This window comes from Tachyglossus aculeatus, chromosome 24 (genome assembly GCF_015852505.1).
Source record: "Tachyglossus aculeatus isolate mTacAcu1 chromosome 24, mTacAcu1.pri, whole genome shotgun sequence".
Classification (NCBI taxonomy): Eukaryota; Metazoa; Chordata; class Mammalia; order Monotremata; family Tachyglossidae; genus Tachyglossus; species Tachyglossus aculeatus.
The window spans coordinates 20,616,678-20,632,925 of NC_052089.1; the positions used below are offsets into that span (position 1 = coordinate 20,616,678).

Consider the following 16,248-nt stretch of genomic DNA (forward strand, 5'->3'; position numbering starts at 1 on the left):
ATTGCTAAAAGCTACCCCTTCCGCTAGGTCCAAATTGCTACCACATTAATGAAAGCACTTATCTTATCCTGCCTTGATTATTGTATCAATCTCCTTGCTGACCTCCCTGCCTCCTGTCTCTTTCCACTCCAGTCCAAAACTACATCCTACTGCCCCAAACATTTTCCTTCAAAATCGTTCAGACCTTGTTTTCCCCACTCCTCAAGAAACTCCGGCGGTTGCCCATCCACCTCTGCATCAAGCAAATACTTCTCACCACTGACTTTAAAGCAATTAACCACCTTGCTCCTTCCTACCTCACTTCACTGCTCTCCTACTACAACCCAGCCCACATACTTTGTTATTTATTTATATGTTTCTTTCTTTCTTTATTTATATTAATGTCTGTCTCCTCCTCTAGACGGTGAGCTCTCTGTGGACAGGGAATATGTTTGATGTTATACAGTACTCTCCCAAATGCTCAGTACAGTAATTTGCACACAGTAAGTCCTCAATAAACATGATTATTATTATTAGTAGTAATACTAATAATAAACAGTGCCTAAGGAATGCAAAGAAAGCAGTTGTGGGGCACACCCGATGTTTATTTTTTAGGTAATTAAAGAGTATGCATTTTAAAAGGGTGGAGCCTCACTCTAAAGCTTTGGAAGTTCTTACATTAGGATGCTGATATGACCCTGGTAAACCTGAGGTCTTTAAAAGCCACTCAATTAAGAAAAAATATTTGGTGCTAATGAATCATACCGAAATGTGTTTTAGGTGGAGTTCTAACAGAATGTACCAATTTTTATGTTGAATTTATTTGTGAGAAAAAAAGAACATTCTTAACCCTCTGGGATCTGTTTTTCAATATAGTAATTAATTTTCTAGGTTTGTAATTAAACAGCTTCAATACGGTACAATCAGGTGGTAATAACATTCAATTAAAGACACAAGACACATTTTCACCTTAAAATGTTTTTTACCCTTGAAGTAATACCAATGGAAGAGGATAAAATAGGGTATTAACACTTTTCAATTACGCTAAATGACTTTAATCCTGCAAATGATGTCCTACTTTAATTAGAAGCTCTTCTCTTTATTGCAACATGATGGATGTCCACTTTATTAGATTCAAGTGTGACACTATAAGCCCACTTTACATAAACATTACCATGTTATTAAAACCCTTCTACAAGAAGGGTTTCAGTGATTTTTTTTTTCCTATCAAGTCAGTACTTCCCGATGTAATTTCAAAATGTCATTTCCCTCCTGGAACAATTTTATTCTTTTGTAAGGCCACACATTTACATTTTATGTACATATAAACTACTCTCACTGAAAGGCCGCCTCAAATGATGGGAGGCGATTCCAGGGGATACGGAGAGGAAGAGAGGAGAGAATCATGATGGGGCCTGGGATAATGTGAGGCAGTGGCAGTCTTGGGGGAGATGGCTTGATAGAGGGAGACTGCGATTGCTTGAAGTGAGATACAGAGAGACTTTACAGTGAGACATCAGTCGATCCAAAATACCTGCTAGTGGTTCATGAGAACTCCCAATGCATATGTAGGAATTTTGGATAAATAACTGACTCCAGTGCTGCCCTGATGCAGTACAATTTGAAGTCTGAAAATGCTCTGGAAGGGCTGATTACCAGTTCTCGAGCCCAGAATTACTTGCGTACTATTAAACGGGTCTAAATAACACGAATGCTCTAGTTGCTGCAAGATCATCATCAGTCGTATGTATTGAGCGTTTACTATGTGCAGAGCACTGTACTAAGCACTTAGATCATGAGATTGGGCAAAGTGAAGCCGCAAACTGCACAACCTCCGAAATCAGAGTTCGTGCAGGATGGCCTAAAACAGAGATCCTCCATTCATAGATCTAGTTTTTTTTTGTTTTTTTTAATAATTGTGGTTTTCTTCTCTCCAGCTTGAACATGAACTTTAACAGTTTGAACTAATGTCTTGGTGAGCAATGAGTCAAAGAGGTTTTGTGTTCTGGTCTATTTGTGTGGGTTGTGAGCACCAAGCGGGAGTTAAGGGTTTCACTTTGTAATATAACTGTGGACCTAGGACAGAAAGTAATAGATAGGCCTGTCTGATCTAAACAGAGGTGGGGAGCTGTGAGGTGGTGAGACAGTGTCTGGAAAGATCACGGTACCAAAGGCAGAATTGAAAAGCAGCACCTGGAACTATAAATTGTACACTCAGCTCTCTTCCACTCCACTCTGACACATCTCTACTATGGACTCTAATCTCTTCCTAGCTGGATTATGGTAAATCCCTTCTCCCCTCCAGTTGCTCCCTCATTTATTAAATGTTACACCTAGCAGCAAGCATCCTTGTTTCTGCAAATCTTCAGTTTATGGATCTGTTGGGCACTTGAAAATAAAACAAACTTTATGTTTTGTTTTACGCATCTTTCTGTCACTCTCATTAGGTGATAAATTCCTAATACCGATTTCACTTCTCTTATTTTCTGATTCCTTTAAGAATTCAGGAAATCCTCTTCACAAAAAAGGCCCTCATTTAATATTGCAGTCAAACAAAATGATGCTGCTGCTGCTGATGACGATCATCATCATCAATCGTATTTATTGAGCGCTTACTATGTGCAGAGCACTGTACTAAGTGCTTGGGAAGTACAAATTGGCAACATATAGAGACAGTCCCTACCCAACAGTGGGCTCACAGTCTAAAATGTGATAGTGATATTGATGAAAGATCAAATATGCAACAGCCCAGAAAGTGGCATCCTTGTGTGTGCCCACTGTAGAAGCCACACCTGGACCACGTGATGAAAGCCCACCATGCCCACGATCACCCGCTAATTAATTCTGTGAGTTGGAGTTCAGAGGTTTCAGAGGACTTTAAACACTCACCTGGCTGCCTTCTTTCTGCCAAAAAACAGCTGGCTGAGGGTTTCCTTTCGTTTCACAGGGAAATGTGATCGTTCGGCCTTGGGCGACAATCTGATCTCGTGGCCTGATCACAAACTGTGGAGGGGCTACAATGTAGAGAGAAAATGAGTTAAAATCCAACAGTTTAGCACAGAAATGTTCAGGGAGAAAGACCCGCTACTGTGCATTTCCTTTCACTGCCAAAGACATGCAGTTTTTTTGTTCTCGAATGCAATCACAACACAAAAAAGGAGTGCGGAATGGGGAAGGTAAGTACAGCTCAAAAACATCCTGTACTAATTTCAAGAACAATAACCACCTTGCTGTCATTCATAAAAGATTTCTGGAATAAGGTATTGTTGCAAAACGTACAGATAGGGCTTCTACCTTTGGATAGGTTTGGCTTATCTAATTGTCCAGAACTGCCAACAATTCTGAATGGACACTCAGTGGGAAAGCATAAAGGTCTGAAGATGTGAAGGTCAATGAAGCTATTTAGGTCCCAGGTTCCATCCTGGATTTTGGTAGGAGGCAGCTTGCCATTTCTGTCCTGCTACCAAGAGCTCCGTGAAGGCAACACTCATGTCTTCTAACGGTAATGTGTTCTGCACACAGTGGATGCTCAATAAATTCTATGGCTTTTGTATTATTAACAACAAGCAGGATCTATGAGAAGCAGTGTGGCTCAGTGGAAAGAGCATGGGCTTTGGAGTCAGAAGTCATGGGTTCAAATGCCACTCCACCATTTGTCAGCTGTGTGACTTTAGGCAAGTCACTTAATTTCTCTGTGCCTCAGTTACCTCATCTGTAAAATGGGGATTAAGATGGTGAGCCCCTCATGGGACAACCAGATCACCTTGTAACCTCCCCAGGGCTTAGAACAGTGCTTTGCATATAGTAAGTGCTTAATAAATGCCATCATTATTATTATTATTATTATCATCTGGCTTATTGCTGAATGGGTAAATATGGAGAGAGTATGCCAAGTGAAGCAGTATGGCCTACTGGAGAGATCACGGACCTGGGATTCAGAAGGACCTGAGCTCCTCCACTTATCTGCTGAGTGACCTTGGGCAAGTCACTTAACTTATCTGTGCCTAAGTTTCCTCAATTGTAAAGTGGGGATACCTGTTCTCCCTCCTACCTAGACTGTGAGCCCCATGCTCACAGGGTCTGTGTCCCACCTAATTATCTTGTACCTACCCCAGCTCTTAGAACACTGTTTGACACATAGTAAGTGTTTAACAAATACTATTAAAAAAGCCAAAAAAAAAAAAGAAAAATGAAGAATGCTGCTGCAAATTCAGCTGTCGCCCTCCTACCCCTAACCATGGTTTACGTTTACTGAGGACCCCACTTCCACTTTGGTAAAGCTAAAAACTGCTTCCAGGTACATCATATGAAAGAGTCCACATTTCAGATCATCTATGTTGTTCTTTTCTTTTCTCAATAGGCAAAATATGACTTTGAGAAGAGATGTTATGTCACTTGATTGTCATTTGATTTTCTAATTCTCCAAAACTGATGCCCATCACACACAAAGAACAAACCCCCAAATCTGAAATATGTTTCCTTGTGACCGGATACTAAATCAGAAGGCAAAACAGGCAAAAGTCTTGCAGCCACCTATATGATTATGTGGGCCCAGCTACGGACCAAGTGGATGAGAGATTAACCATTTTGGGTTTTCAGACATACAACTAATAGATTCCCCAATAGGAATATTGGGTGATAGGAATATTGGGAGACCAAGGGAAGCAATGCTACATTAACACAGAAGTACAGTTTACAATATCCTCGGAGATCCTTTTTTTTCAGAATCAAATACCACCGGAACACCTGGACCCGATGGATACATTTTCTTTGTGAGATTTCCTTCTATGACTGCAATTAACAAAAGACTCATTCTTCCACTAAGAGGAAACAGGATTTAATGGATCTGTTTGAACAAAGTCTGTTATATGCTCTTGTGTTTTGAAGAGATTACCTGAATCTTCCAGGGTTCGTGTTGTTCCTGCCCAATTCCGCTGAAACAGCGGCTACATTGATTTTTGCACGTTTTTTCATAGGAAAAATAGTTGAAATCAATGGCATGCAATTACTGCAGAGGAACATATGAAGGGCCCCTTAGAACATCGCAAGTCATGTTTTTAAGGAGAAAAGGGGATGAAAAAGCATCTGTGTTTTTTTTTTTTTACGTTGAACAGGTTCTCAAAAATGTAGTGAGAATGTGAGAATGAAAACGCAAAGTGGGAAGGGGTTAATCAGTAGGCCCTTGACTGTCCCACCCCAAGCATCTTGGATCTGCATTCTCTAGACACTGCTAGATAAAGGAAATCAAGGACGAAGCAGCACCTCGGATATTCCAGGTAGCTAGTCCCGACATCCATGCATATGTTCTGATTGCTCTGGAGACCCGGGAAATTGTGCTGCCAATCCAGGCACCCCCAGTCCGCTTCTCCCACCTGCATGTGACTCCTCTGAAAGTGGTAAGGACACTGGGAGATATGGCAGAGTCCTGGAACATCTGAGAGCATGGCTCAGTGGAAAGAGCACGGGCTTTGGAGTCAGAGGTCACGGGTTCAAATCCCAGCTCCTCCAATTGTCAGCTGTGTGACACTGGGCAACTCACTTAACTTCTCTGTGCGTCAGTTCCCTCATCTGTAAAATGGGGATTAAGACCGTGAGCCTCACGTGGGACAACCTGATCACCTTGTCTCCCCCCCAGTGCTTAGAACAGTGCTTTGCACATAGTAAGCACTCAACAAATACCACCATTATTGTTATTATTATCTGCAGCTGGGATTTTGGTTTATTTATGAATTCATTCAATTTTACTGAACTAATACTGTGTGCAGGGCACTATACTCCGCGCTTGGGAAAATACAACACAACAATAAACAGTGACATTTACTGCTAGGCCTGCTATGTGGCATGGAAATCCTGGTTTCTGACAGATTCTGCTCTGCAGGGCATCTCAGTGTATGAGAAATACACACAGGTAAGATTTGTGACCCTGGTTGGACTAATTAACAGTACTTGGCACATAGTAAGTGCTTAACAAATGCCATCATTATTAATTAGGGAAATTAAGCTTGTACTCTTTCTGCTTGCCCCTCAGCTGTCAGTGTTTCTACCTGGGAAGGGTGCAGTAAGGCAAGTGGTTTGACATAGGACCATTTTGATCACGACACTGGGGTGAGAGGAAGAAGCAGAAGAGGAGCTACTTGTTGTATGTTCTAAGTCCCAAACAAATTATCATTAAAAACACAGGGTCCATCATATCCTCAGACCACCAATGTAAATATAAATGGATGAATTTTAAACTTTGGCCATAAATTCTAGGACTGAAAATGACTACAAGGGCTTACAGATTTGAAAGTGGATTGCTCAGAAGTCTTTAATTTGCTTCCTCCTTAAAACTGAGAACATGAGACAATTTTGTTCAAAGGAGTGGTTATAACTATGATGGAATAACCCTCTTGTTTTGCTTATCAAGCAATTACAGCTCATTGCTTCAGCTGTAACATGAAATGGGCTGGGGTAAACAGAGTGGAAAAAAAACTATTTAATTGACATTTGCAAGACAAAGACAATAACTCTCTAAGAAAGTATGTTGCGTGAATTCCAGAGAACCCGACGAGAATATAAAAAAGGACAATTAAGATTCGAGGTCTGGGACACTTCTCTTGAAATACTGTTTTGAGAATTTTAAATACAGTACACAGTAAATTAGATTTGATTTCTGCTAAATTATGCTTTGATTCTGCATTCAACAACTGCTGACTTCAATCAATGTCATGCCAAAGCTCTGTTATGCTAATGCCAGCTAGTGTGGGTGAGTAGGATGATATGGAAATCAGATGGTTGAACATGAATAGAAAACACAGGAACACAGGACAGGCATGAGGTGTGCTTTGAGATGAAGGAATGGGAGACCTTAAGGTTAATCGTCTCATGTTCGGAGTTGTTTTTACAGCACAAAACGGCTTTCCATGGCAGGAATTACCATGGTGATATCAAGGTGGCAGTCAGAAACATCTGTATATCATATAAAACACGGCTGGCTGCAAAAGCATTGTTTGGCTCTCTTTTGGGAGTGTCTGAATAAATAGATCTTCTTGCTATAAAATAATAAAAAAAATTGCACTTCTGTCTTAAAGATCTTAAGAAGGAAGAAAGGAAGGAGAATTGTAAGATGATTTCAATAGATCCCTCTCCAATTTTATCTTCACACAGCAGCGAGTCTGGAGCTCCAAGTTCTATCTAGTCCTGGCTCCACTTATCTGCTGTACGACCTTGGGAAATTCATGTAATTTCTCTGTGCATCTGTTTCTCATCTGTAAAATGGGTTTAAAAAACCTGTTCTCCCTCCCTCTGAGACTGAGATCCAAGGGTGGGACAGGACCTTCATCAGATTTGAATATGTTGAAACTTACTCCAGCACTTAACACAGTGCTTGGCACATAGTAAGTACTTAATAAATACCATCATTATAAACACCATCATTATGAATATCTAACAGTCACTTCTTTGACAGCCACTCATTTCTCTGGCTTTACTGAACTGGAGAAGGATATGCTGGCTAACAAAGATTTTATCAGATGGCATGGAGTGGATTGATTCCACTCATTTTTAACCACAGCCAATCATCAGCAAGCACTGTTGCAGAGTGGCAGTTAGACGTGGTGCGATTGTATCAATGGATATAAACATGTTAAATCTGAAAAGTGTTGAAAGGGGTATAGATATCGTGAAGGAGTACAAAGTGACCACTGTATATGGAAGCAACATAGTGAAAGTACACAAGGATAGACAATCCCAAAACTATCCAGTCAACCAGTATAGATAATGACCTAGAAGTTTTAGATAATCCCAAAAGCAAGAAGCAAATGCTTGGTTTCTATTCTGGGGTTCTTTCATTGAAGTGTGATTTATGACAGAGTAAACTGAAGGAGGAAATAAGTTCCACTCAGTTTCACATCCAGAATATTTGACTCCTTATGCTAGATGACCATTATTATCACCGATTTCATAACACTTACATTTTTCCCTTTAATGCCTCACCTTCAAAAGGATACTATGTGAAAATCATTATGAAAAGCCTTACATTTGGTAAACAAGAGCTTCTTTCATTCAGGACTCTAATGTTTTTTGAACACAGTTCATCTCAAAGGAAATGACGCATTGGAAGGAATCTTTAATTCATGATGGAAAACATACGCTTTAGGGCTGCAGGACTCAAAACAAACATGTTTGGAAAACCCTTTTCCAAGCACGTCTCGTTCATTCATCCATTTGTGCAAGTGGTTCTAATGATCTGATGGTTTAAATGGTTTCCCTTTTCCAATTCCCAATTAATACATCTCAGTCATAACACCAACAGAATTTCCTTTGCTTCCCTTTCTGAAGCCTGATGAACTACATAGGGTGTCTTTGGGAAAAAGATTCTGAGGAAGATTCCGCCTTGCCCAAACCAGCACAGACAAACCTGAGATTAGGTATTCACTGGGGATGCAACTACAACAGTACTCAATTTTTGGAGCCATGTACCAATAGTCCCCATCTTCCAGCTCACCCCAGGAATCCAAATATCAGCCCATTAATGATCAAGACAGGCTTCAGTTCAGGCTATCACTTTACCCTGCCCAGCCCTCTCCCGTCTGCTGCCACCCTGCAGAGATTCCTCTGAATTGGCCCTGTCTGGTCGAGTGGAAGGGCATTGCTTTATGAACAAAGAGACCTGGGTTTTCTCGTGGATGTTATCTGTATGTAGCTGGATAATGTGGGCAAAGCCCAGATATGATCTTTGCAACATACTGGGTCTCTGCTCACCTATTTGCTTGTTGAATTCTGCACCCCCCATGAAAACGTGACAAGAGAGTGAACGTGGCGCTCTAGACTTCAAGCTCGTTGTGGGTAGGGTACATGCCTACCAATTCTGTTAGATTGTTCCCCCCCAACCACTTAGTTCAGTGCTCTGCACACAGTAAGTGCTCAAGAAATACGATCGATCGACTGATTGGCACTGCACAAACCACTAACACTCTAGGCAATCCCTTCACCTAAACTCTGGGTTCGGAAGTTTCAGGATGGAGACTCACCAATCCTTCCAACCAGGAAATTCCTTCATCATTCCTTAGAGTCTGGGTAGGGGGGAGAATATGGGGGCAGTCAACACCCCAAAACTAAAGCTGTTAGTTGGATGGATCTCGGTCCATTGTTAATTGGCTTCTTATATGCCATTTAATCATCTACATTCCATGGTATTACATATACGTGAGGGATAGATCTTAATCCTGAGACATCAGGACTGAGAGCCTACATGAAGAAACTGATTTTATGGCTAGTGGCTTGCTTCATGCGCTCTCTCATCCCTACCGGTTGCATTCCCACTGGGGCATGGAGTGGAAGAAGGTAGGCATGGGTGCCCATCCACCACCCAATTATTGTCCAAAAGACATTCTATTATTTCATCGGGTCCTGGATGGGCATCAGAAAATGTGAAAACTCATATATTAGAGCCCAGGATACTCAGATAGCACTGCGCTGGTGATGGTAAGAAGGAGCTGGTGAGAAGCAGTGTGGCCTAATGGAAAGTGCACGGGCTTGGGAGTCAGAGGTCATGGGTTCTAATCCCGTCTCTGCCACTTATCAGCTGTGTGATGTGGGGCAAGTCACTTCTCTGTGCCTCAGTTACCTCATCTGTAAAATGGGAATTAAGAGTGAGCCCCACATGGGACAACCTGATTACCTTGTATCTACCCCAGTGCTTAGAACAGTGCTTGGCACATAGTAAGCGCTTAACAAATGCCATCATTACTATTATTAATAGAAATAGGAAGGGCTCTATGTTCAGATGAGAAACTTTCAATTTTTTTCCTCAATGCCTAGGGATTTTATAAAATTTCCCTGTGCACATCATCGGGAAGAGATCTTCTTTAAAAAAAAAAAAAAACATTTGATGGTGCTTTTCTGAATTTACTCTAAAAGTTCTAAAGTGGGAAAAACAGAGCTTGCATTCAAGAGAGGAGCAAAAAATCCTCAGTATAAAAATGCCTCTTCTAATAAATGATGAGACAAGACATCCTTTTTCACTCACTTAACCTGTCAACTTGCCATGACTGCAAATGTCAGCAATGGAGCTAAATTTAGCAGTCTGATCACACCCCATTATCTCATTTTCCAAGGTAGCAGGAAAATGCCAAATAGGCAGAAACCTTGCAACCGAGAAGCGACTACATTGATACTAAAGAGCTGCTTATGTGACAGAATTTTTAATCATTTACAATTGCAATGTTTCTTAATAACATTAATTGCATGCTTTGTAAGAAGCCACCCTAACTCATTAGTGAATAACCTTCATTTTATTTCATTTTATGCAGCTACTAAGAAGAGTTTACTGGAATGCTAGCATGCATAACACTGTTGCCCAACCCTTTTTGAATTCTCCTCTAGACTGTTTTGAGCTGTTTGTATAAATACATTTGGTAGAAGAATAATGCATATATATTTTTCTACAGAAAAAAGATATATCAAATTGATTTTCAGCATCTCACCGAACACTTGGAATAGTTCAAACTACCAACTGCTCCAGTCTCTGATAACAGCTTGGAAATTAATTTGTTTTTTCCTACATAGGCTACTATGTTTTTGGTAAAATGAGGGCACCTTTCAATAAAAAAGTGACCCTTTTGACAGCCACAAAAGGCTAATTGGATTATTCTAAGTAGTTTCCAACTTTTTCCAAGTTTTAACTACAGAAAATAAGTTTTCTTCCTTTTTTTTTTTTGGTTCAGGGGTTCCTTAGTGACATATTTAATGTGTATGCCTGGGCACACATGTTAGTGGTGGAAATATATTTATAATAATTATTTTTTTAAAAAAAGTATTAATGGTTACTAACCGTGACTTTATATGAGGGAAAATAAAATGGACACCTCTCACCATACTCATTTAGGCACTAGAATTTTCCAAAAGCAGTATCACATCACATTAAAGTGATGTCAACATATCTTTTTCATGCTGTGAACTCCTCTCATAGTAAAACACTCTGAATACTTAAAGAAAAGGAATTTGGGGCATTAAATGCAGCAGAACTTTCTGTTGGTGCTGGAAATGTTTTTTTTCCCTTCCCCCTCTTTCATATAAAGCAAATTGATGAATTTAATTGATAGAATGTGTACAACTAGTTTATAAATACATATATATATATATATATATCAGACAATGAATTTCTTTCATTTTTCATTTTGAGTATTCTTAGTTAATTTCAAAATTATACTGGGAATACTTCATTGTTACAATTCTGGTCTTTTTTATATTAAATGAACAAGAATGACCACTAAAATTAAAATCTTGTCTTTGGTAATGACAAATTATAGTTTTCCATGCCCGTTGTTGGGTAGGGACCGTCTCTATATGTTGCCAACTTGTACTTCCCAAGCACTCAGTACAGAGCTCTGCACACAGTAAGCGCTCAATAAATACGATTGAATGAATGAAAGAATGAAAGAAGATGGCATATTGAAAAGAGTGAGAAAGACTGAGAATGAGGAGACTCAGGTTGAAACTCTGAAACCACTGTTTTTCTGTTGTGTGACCCTAGGAAACTCACTTTACTTCTCCGGATCTCAGTTTCCTCATATGTAAAATGACGATTAAACAACTGTTCCTCCCTCCCTCTTAGACTGAAAGACTTGTCTTGGAAAGGAACTGTTATGAGTGATTATTCTGATCTACCCCAAGACTTAACATAATACTTGGCATGTAATAAGTCTTTTATAAATGCCTTACCATGCTTTTCTCCTGATATCTTATGCTAAGTGGTATACTCTACCACCATCCTTGAGCTAAGAACCAGCAATGAACACCCATGGAAAATAATTCTAGTTAAACACTCGAGTATCTTCACATACACACATATTTCTGGTCTGATCACTTCCACTAAAATGGGAAAAAAGCAATAGGTTTGGCTGTCAAACCCCCTCCCCCCTTTCCCTCCTTCCTCTCCCCCTCCCCATCCCCCAGCCTTACCTCCTTCCCCTCCCCACAGCACCTGTATACATGTTTGTACATATTTATTACTTTATTTTACTTGTACATATTTACTCTTCTATTCATTTTATTTTGTTAATATGTTTTGTTTTGTTGTCTGTCTCCCCCTTCTAGACTGTGAGCCCGCTGTTGGGTAGGGACCGTCTCTATATGTTGCCAACTTGTACTTCCCAAGCACTTGGTACAGTGCTCTTCACAGTACTTGTACTTCCCACTACAGTAAGTGCTCAATAAATACGATTGAATGAATGTGAAACAGTACTAGAATTCCAGTGCCTGTTTAATTCCCAAATTTTACACTGAAATTCAGACTCTATTTTTAAAAGTAATAGGAACTGTATTTAACTATTTCAAACAAAAGAATGGTGAATTTCCTTTACCTATCATGCTATGTAACTGGGGAAAATGTTACATTACACATTACGTTGCATTAATAACGCAGTAAAAGATCAAGGCAAGAATGGAAACATGTTAGGTTCAGGTGTTGAAAAGCCCTAACTGAGACCCCATGAGGCATTACAAAATAGTTGTTTGGAAAGGAACCTAAATAGAAATGACAGTTCAAGGCTGTTTCTATTATTGTCAAGTGAAGGGTATTATTGGAAAGACATTGCGCTGGTGATGACAACTAAATCCTAGAAGATAACCTTGTCCCTCATGGTGCTTACAATCTAAGTAGAAGGGAGAACAGGTACTGAATTCCCATTTTGCAGATGAGGGAACAGAGACATTAAGTGACTTGCCCAGGGTCCCACAGCAGGTACTGGAGGAGCCCAGTTCTTAAGAGAAGCAGCGTGGCTCAATGGAAAGAGCACGGGCTTGGGAGTCAGAGGTCATAGGTTCTAATCTCGGCTCCACCACCTGTCAGCTGTGTGACTTTGGGCAAGTCACTTAACTTCTCTGTACCTCAGTTCCCTCATCTGTAAAATGGGGATTAAAACTGTGAGCCCTACGTAGAACAACCTGATTACCTTGTATCTACCCCAGTGCTTAGAACAGTGCCTGGCACATAGTAAGCGCTTAGCAAGTACCATCATTATTATCATTATGAGTCCAGGCTCATGTTCTTTCCATTAGGCCACACTGCATTCTGCTTCCCTATCACTTCAGATTTAATATATTAGCCAACCCCACAGTTAATACTTCTGAAAAATGAGCATCTCATACATTGCCATTTGTTTGACATTTTTGGTTTGCTGTTGTTATAATCACTTCAGCTGGGGCACTCAGGTTTCTATGAAGCTACCTGATGCAGTCAACGGCTAGCATATGGTATGCACAATACAAAATGAAGCAGGGTTTAGTTTCAAGAAACAAAGCAGCTGGCAAATTTGACAGCTCACTACCAATTTACTCATCACGTTGTGAGTGGATGCATGAAAAAAAGTGTTGCCCATCTTCGAAATACACATTCCTTTTCTATTTTAATCTCAGAGAAAGGCTTCCAATAGAAAGTAAGACAGATGGGCGCAAGATATTTATCCCTATTCAAACTATTTACTTCTGCTACTTCCCTAGTCGATGAGTTTTCCAGATGAACATGCTAATATTTTAATGGCCTCATTTTAGCTGGGAAGCCGTGTTCTCTTAAGGCCCCATTTTAAGATCATTCGATTATCTGGGACAAACTAGAAGTGGAACTGATCTTGGTGGGCTAAAGGAAGAATCTGAGGATGCAGAGGGTATGTTTTGACTTCCTTTTGCGGGGAGAAGTGTGCCCTGCAGTCTGAAACTTTATGGTTCTATAAGTTGGTCTGGGATCCTCAGGAAATGGCTGGGGTACAGAGTGGCTCTTTTCATATGCATATTACACTCTTTAACTTCCTGACACAAGTCTATCCACTTTCATTCAGATATTTGATCCCTTCCTGGTTACTGTAATGTACATCCCTCTTGAAACACAACTGTTCAGGATTTGCCATGCTTAATAATTAACATGGCACTTATAAATATGTATCAAGTGTTTACAATGTACTAAGTATTGGGGGATATACAAAGTTTCTTTGTTGGAATCAGTCCCTGTCCCTCTGAGGGCTCCTATTTTGCAGATGAGGAAACAGGTCAAGAGAGGGTTGTGACTTGCCCAAGGTCTCTGAGGAGGCCAATGGCAGAGCTGGGACTAGGACTCAGTGCCCAGACTGACTCCCGGTCCTATGGTCTTTCCTTTAGCCAAGACGCACGTTTGGGTCACAGAAACGTGTCTATGAATTCAGCTCTCTCCCTTTTGCATCCTTACATTAGTTCATTCATTCATTCAATCGTGTTTATTGAGCGCTTACTGTGTGCAGAGAATTGTACTAAGCGCTTGGGAAGTACAAGTTGGGTTAAGACCGAAGTCTGCATCCTGGAGATCAGCTAAATGATACTTAATCATGGGACCATTGCCAACCCTCTCTTCCTACTTAATTCTTAGACTGTGAGTATCTTTTTTTCCCTGGTATTTGTTAAGCGCAAGGCACTGTACGAAGAGAAGGGGTAGATACAAGCTAATACGGTTGGACACAGTCCATGTCCCACATGGGGCTCACAGTCTTAATCCCCATTTTACAGATGAGGTAACTGAGGCACAGAGAAGGTAAGTGACTCGTCCAGGGTCACACAGCAGACAGGTGGCTGAGCAGGGATTAGAACCCAGGTCCTTCTCCCTCCCAGGCCCGTGCTCTGAGTATATGTTGAATAAATATTCTATCTCCTCTACCACTATAGGGGATATGTTTTGGAGAAATCTAGACCAGCCCTGGTCCCAGGAAACCCCTGAAGATATGAAGGAACTTGCCTCTTCCTAAACTGCACTCTAATATGAAATATGGGGTTTTTTTGGCTGCCTGCTTCTCTTGCTTTGGTTATTGCTACTATTTTCTGATCCTGATATTGTCCTGAATGATTTCATTTCTACTTGCCCTTTTAAGGTTTAAAGGGTAATTTTAAACATGCAATTAATTTCTGAGGCATTGATTCCAAAAAGACAGCTATGGAGCTACTCTCCTATTTATAGCCAAACTGACAATTCAAGGAGGGAAAGGTAAAATATTTGCCTGATTCTTTGTCGGGATACCTGGTTCCTCTTTGATTACTTTATAGAAACAATTCCAGATCACGAACTCCACTCAGTTTCCAAAATTAATAGTAGATGTCAAGTTCGAAATATAGTTCATATTTCTGCTGTATTGTCCTAAGTCGTGTTGAGTAGATTTATGAAGTGAAGGGGCCTTTCCCAGAATGGAGCGCAATATGTCAGAGTTTGACTTCAGTTCCAGTCAAACAGAAATTAAACAGTTAGACTTAAATGGGTTGAGAGGGAACTCTGTACCCCATATTATACGGTTCCGGTCTGATACACCTGGAAACTTTGTCTACAATATCTTTCCCAATGGCTATTGATATTTGGTGATCCCAGGTTTTAAGGGTAATGGAAGTTGTTGACACATTGCTTTGTGTTCTGGGAAGTTGTGTCACGTTATAAATCAACCCGGCCAGACTTAATGACTTAACAGCACAATGTATCTGGCATGTTCAGAACTGCATTTTAAATGAGATATTTACCATCCATTTGAAAATTAGGGCTTTGTCACGTTTTTTGTCATAGCACGCAGGGTAGGCACAGATATCACCTGTGTGTTAGGACGTCTAGCCTTGTTTTATGGGTAAAGCAATTCCACCCAAATAGTTGTCTGTTGACCTCATTTTCTAAGCTCAGCCATTATGGGTGTATCATTTTTTTTTTCCTTACGGCATGTTTGGTACCTGATAAGGTTGACCAGGTCGTTAGGGTACTTCTGGAGGCCAGATTTAAAATCAAGTTCATATTTTTAATTCTTGCTAGTAAATGAAATAAATGGCCACAAAGGCAAACCATCCATAGTAGAATGAAATCAGAGCATTAAAAAAATCCTTGCTTTACTTGTCAAGTAACTAACTGACTGAGCCCAGGAGATTAGATGCAGCCTCTTGGGATAGGTAAATCAAGGAGGTGTCACCACATAATGGTAGGCATGGAGTCTGGGAGTCCAGAGAACCAGATTCTAATTAATAAAACTAGTGGCATTAATTAACCACTTCCAGTGTGGCAAAGCACTGTGCTAAGTGCTGAGGTAGATGCAGACAGACAATCAGGTTGGACAGAGTCCCTGTCTCACACAGGGCTCACAATCTAAGTTGTTGAGAGAGGGTATCTTATACCCATTTTACAGATGTGCAAACTGAGAAAATCACTTCCCGCAGATCACTGGCAGATCCGGGGTTAGAACCTTGGGACTTCACTCATACTCTTTTCACTAGATCATGTAGCTCATTTCAACCCTGCCA

General features: G+C 40.4%; 1 protein-coding gene across 12 annotated transcripts in view; it reads right to left on the bottom strand.

Moving 5' to 3' along the window:
* The window catches only part of ROBO2 (roundabout guidance receptor 2), a 1,226,656-nt gene that overhangs the window by 96,668 nt on the left and 1,113,740 nt on the right, over window positions 1–16,248 (bottom strand). For all 12 annotated transcript variants that reach the window (XM_038766056.1, XM_038766059.1, XM_038766055.1 and 9 more), the window contains one exon: window positions 2,869–2,993. In XM_038766056.1, coding sequence (XP_038621984.1) covers window positions 2,869–2,993 — 125 coding nt within the window. The remainder of the gene's footprint in view (window positions 1–2,868; window positions 2,994–16,248) is intronic.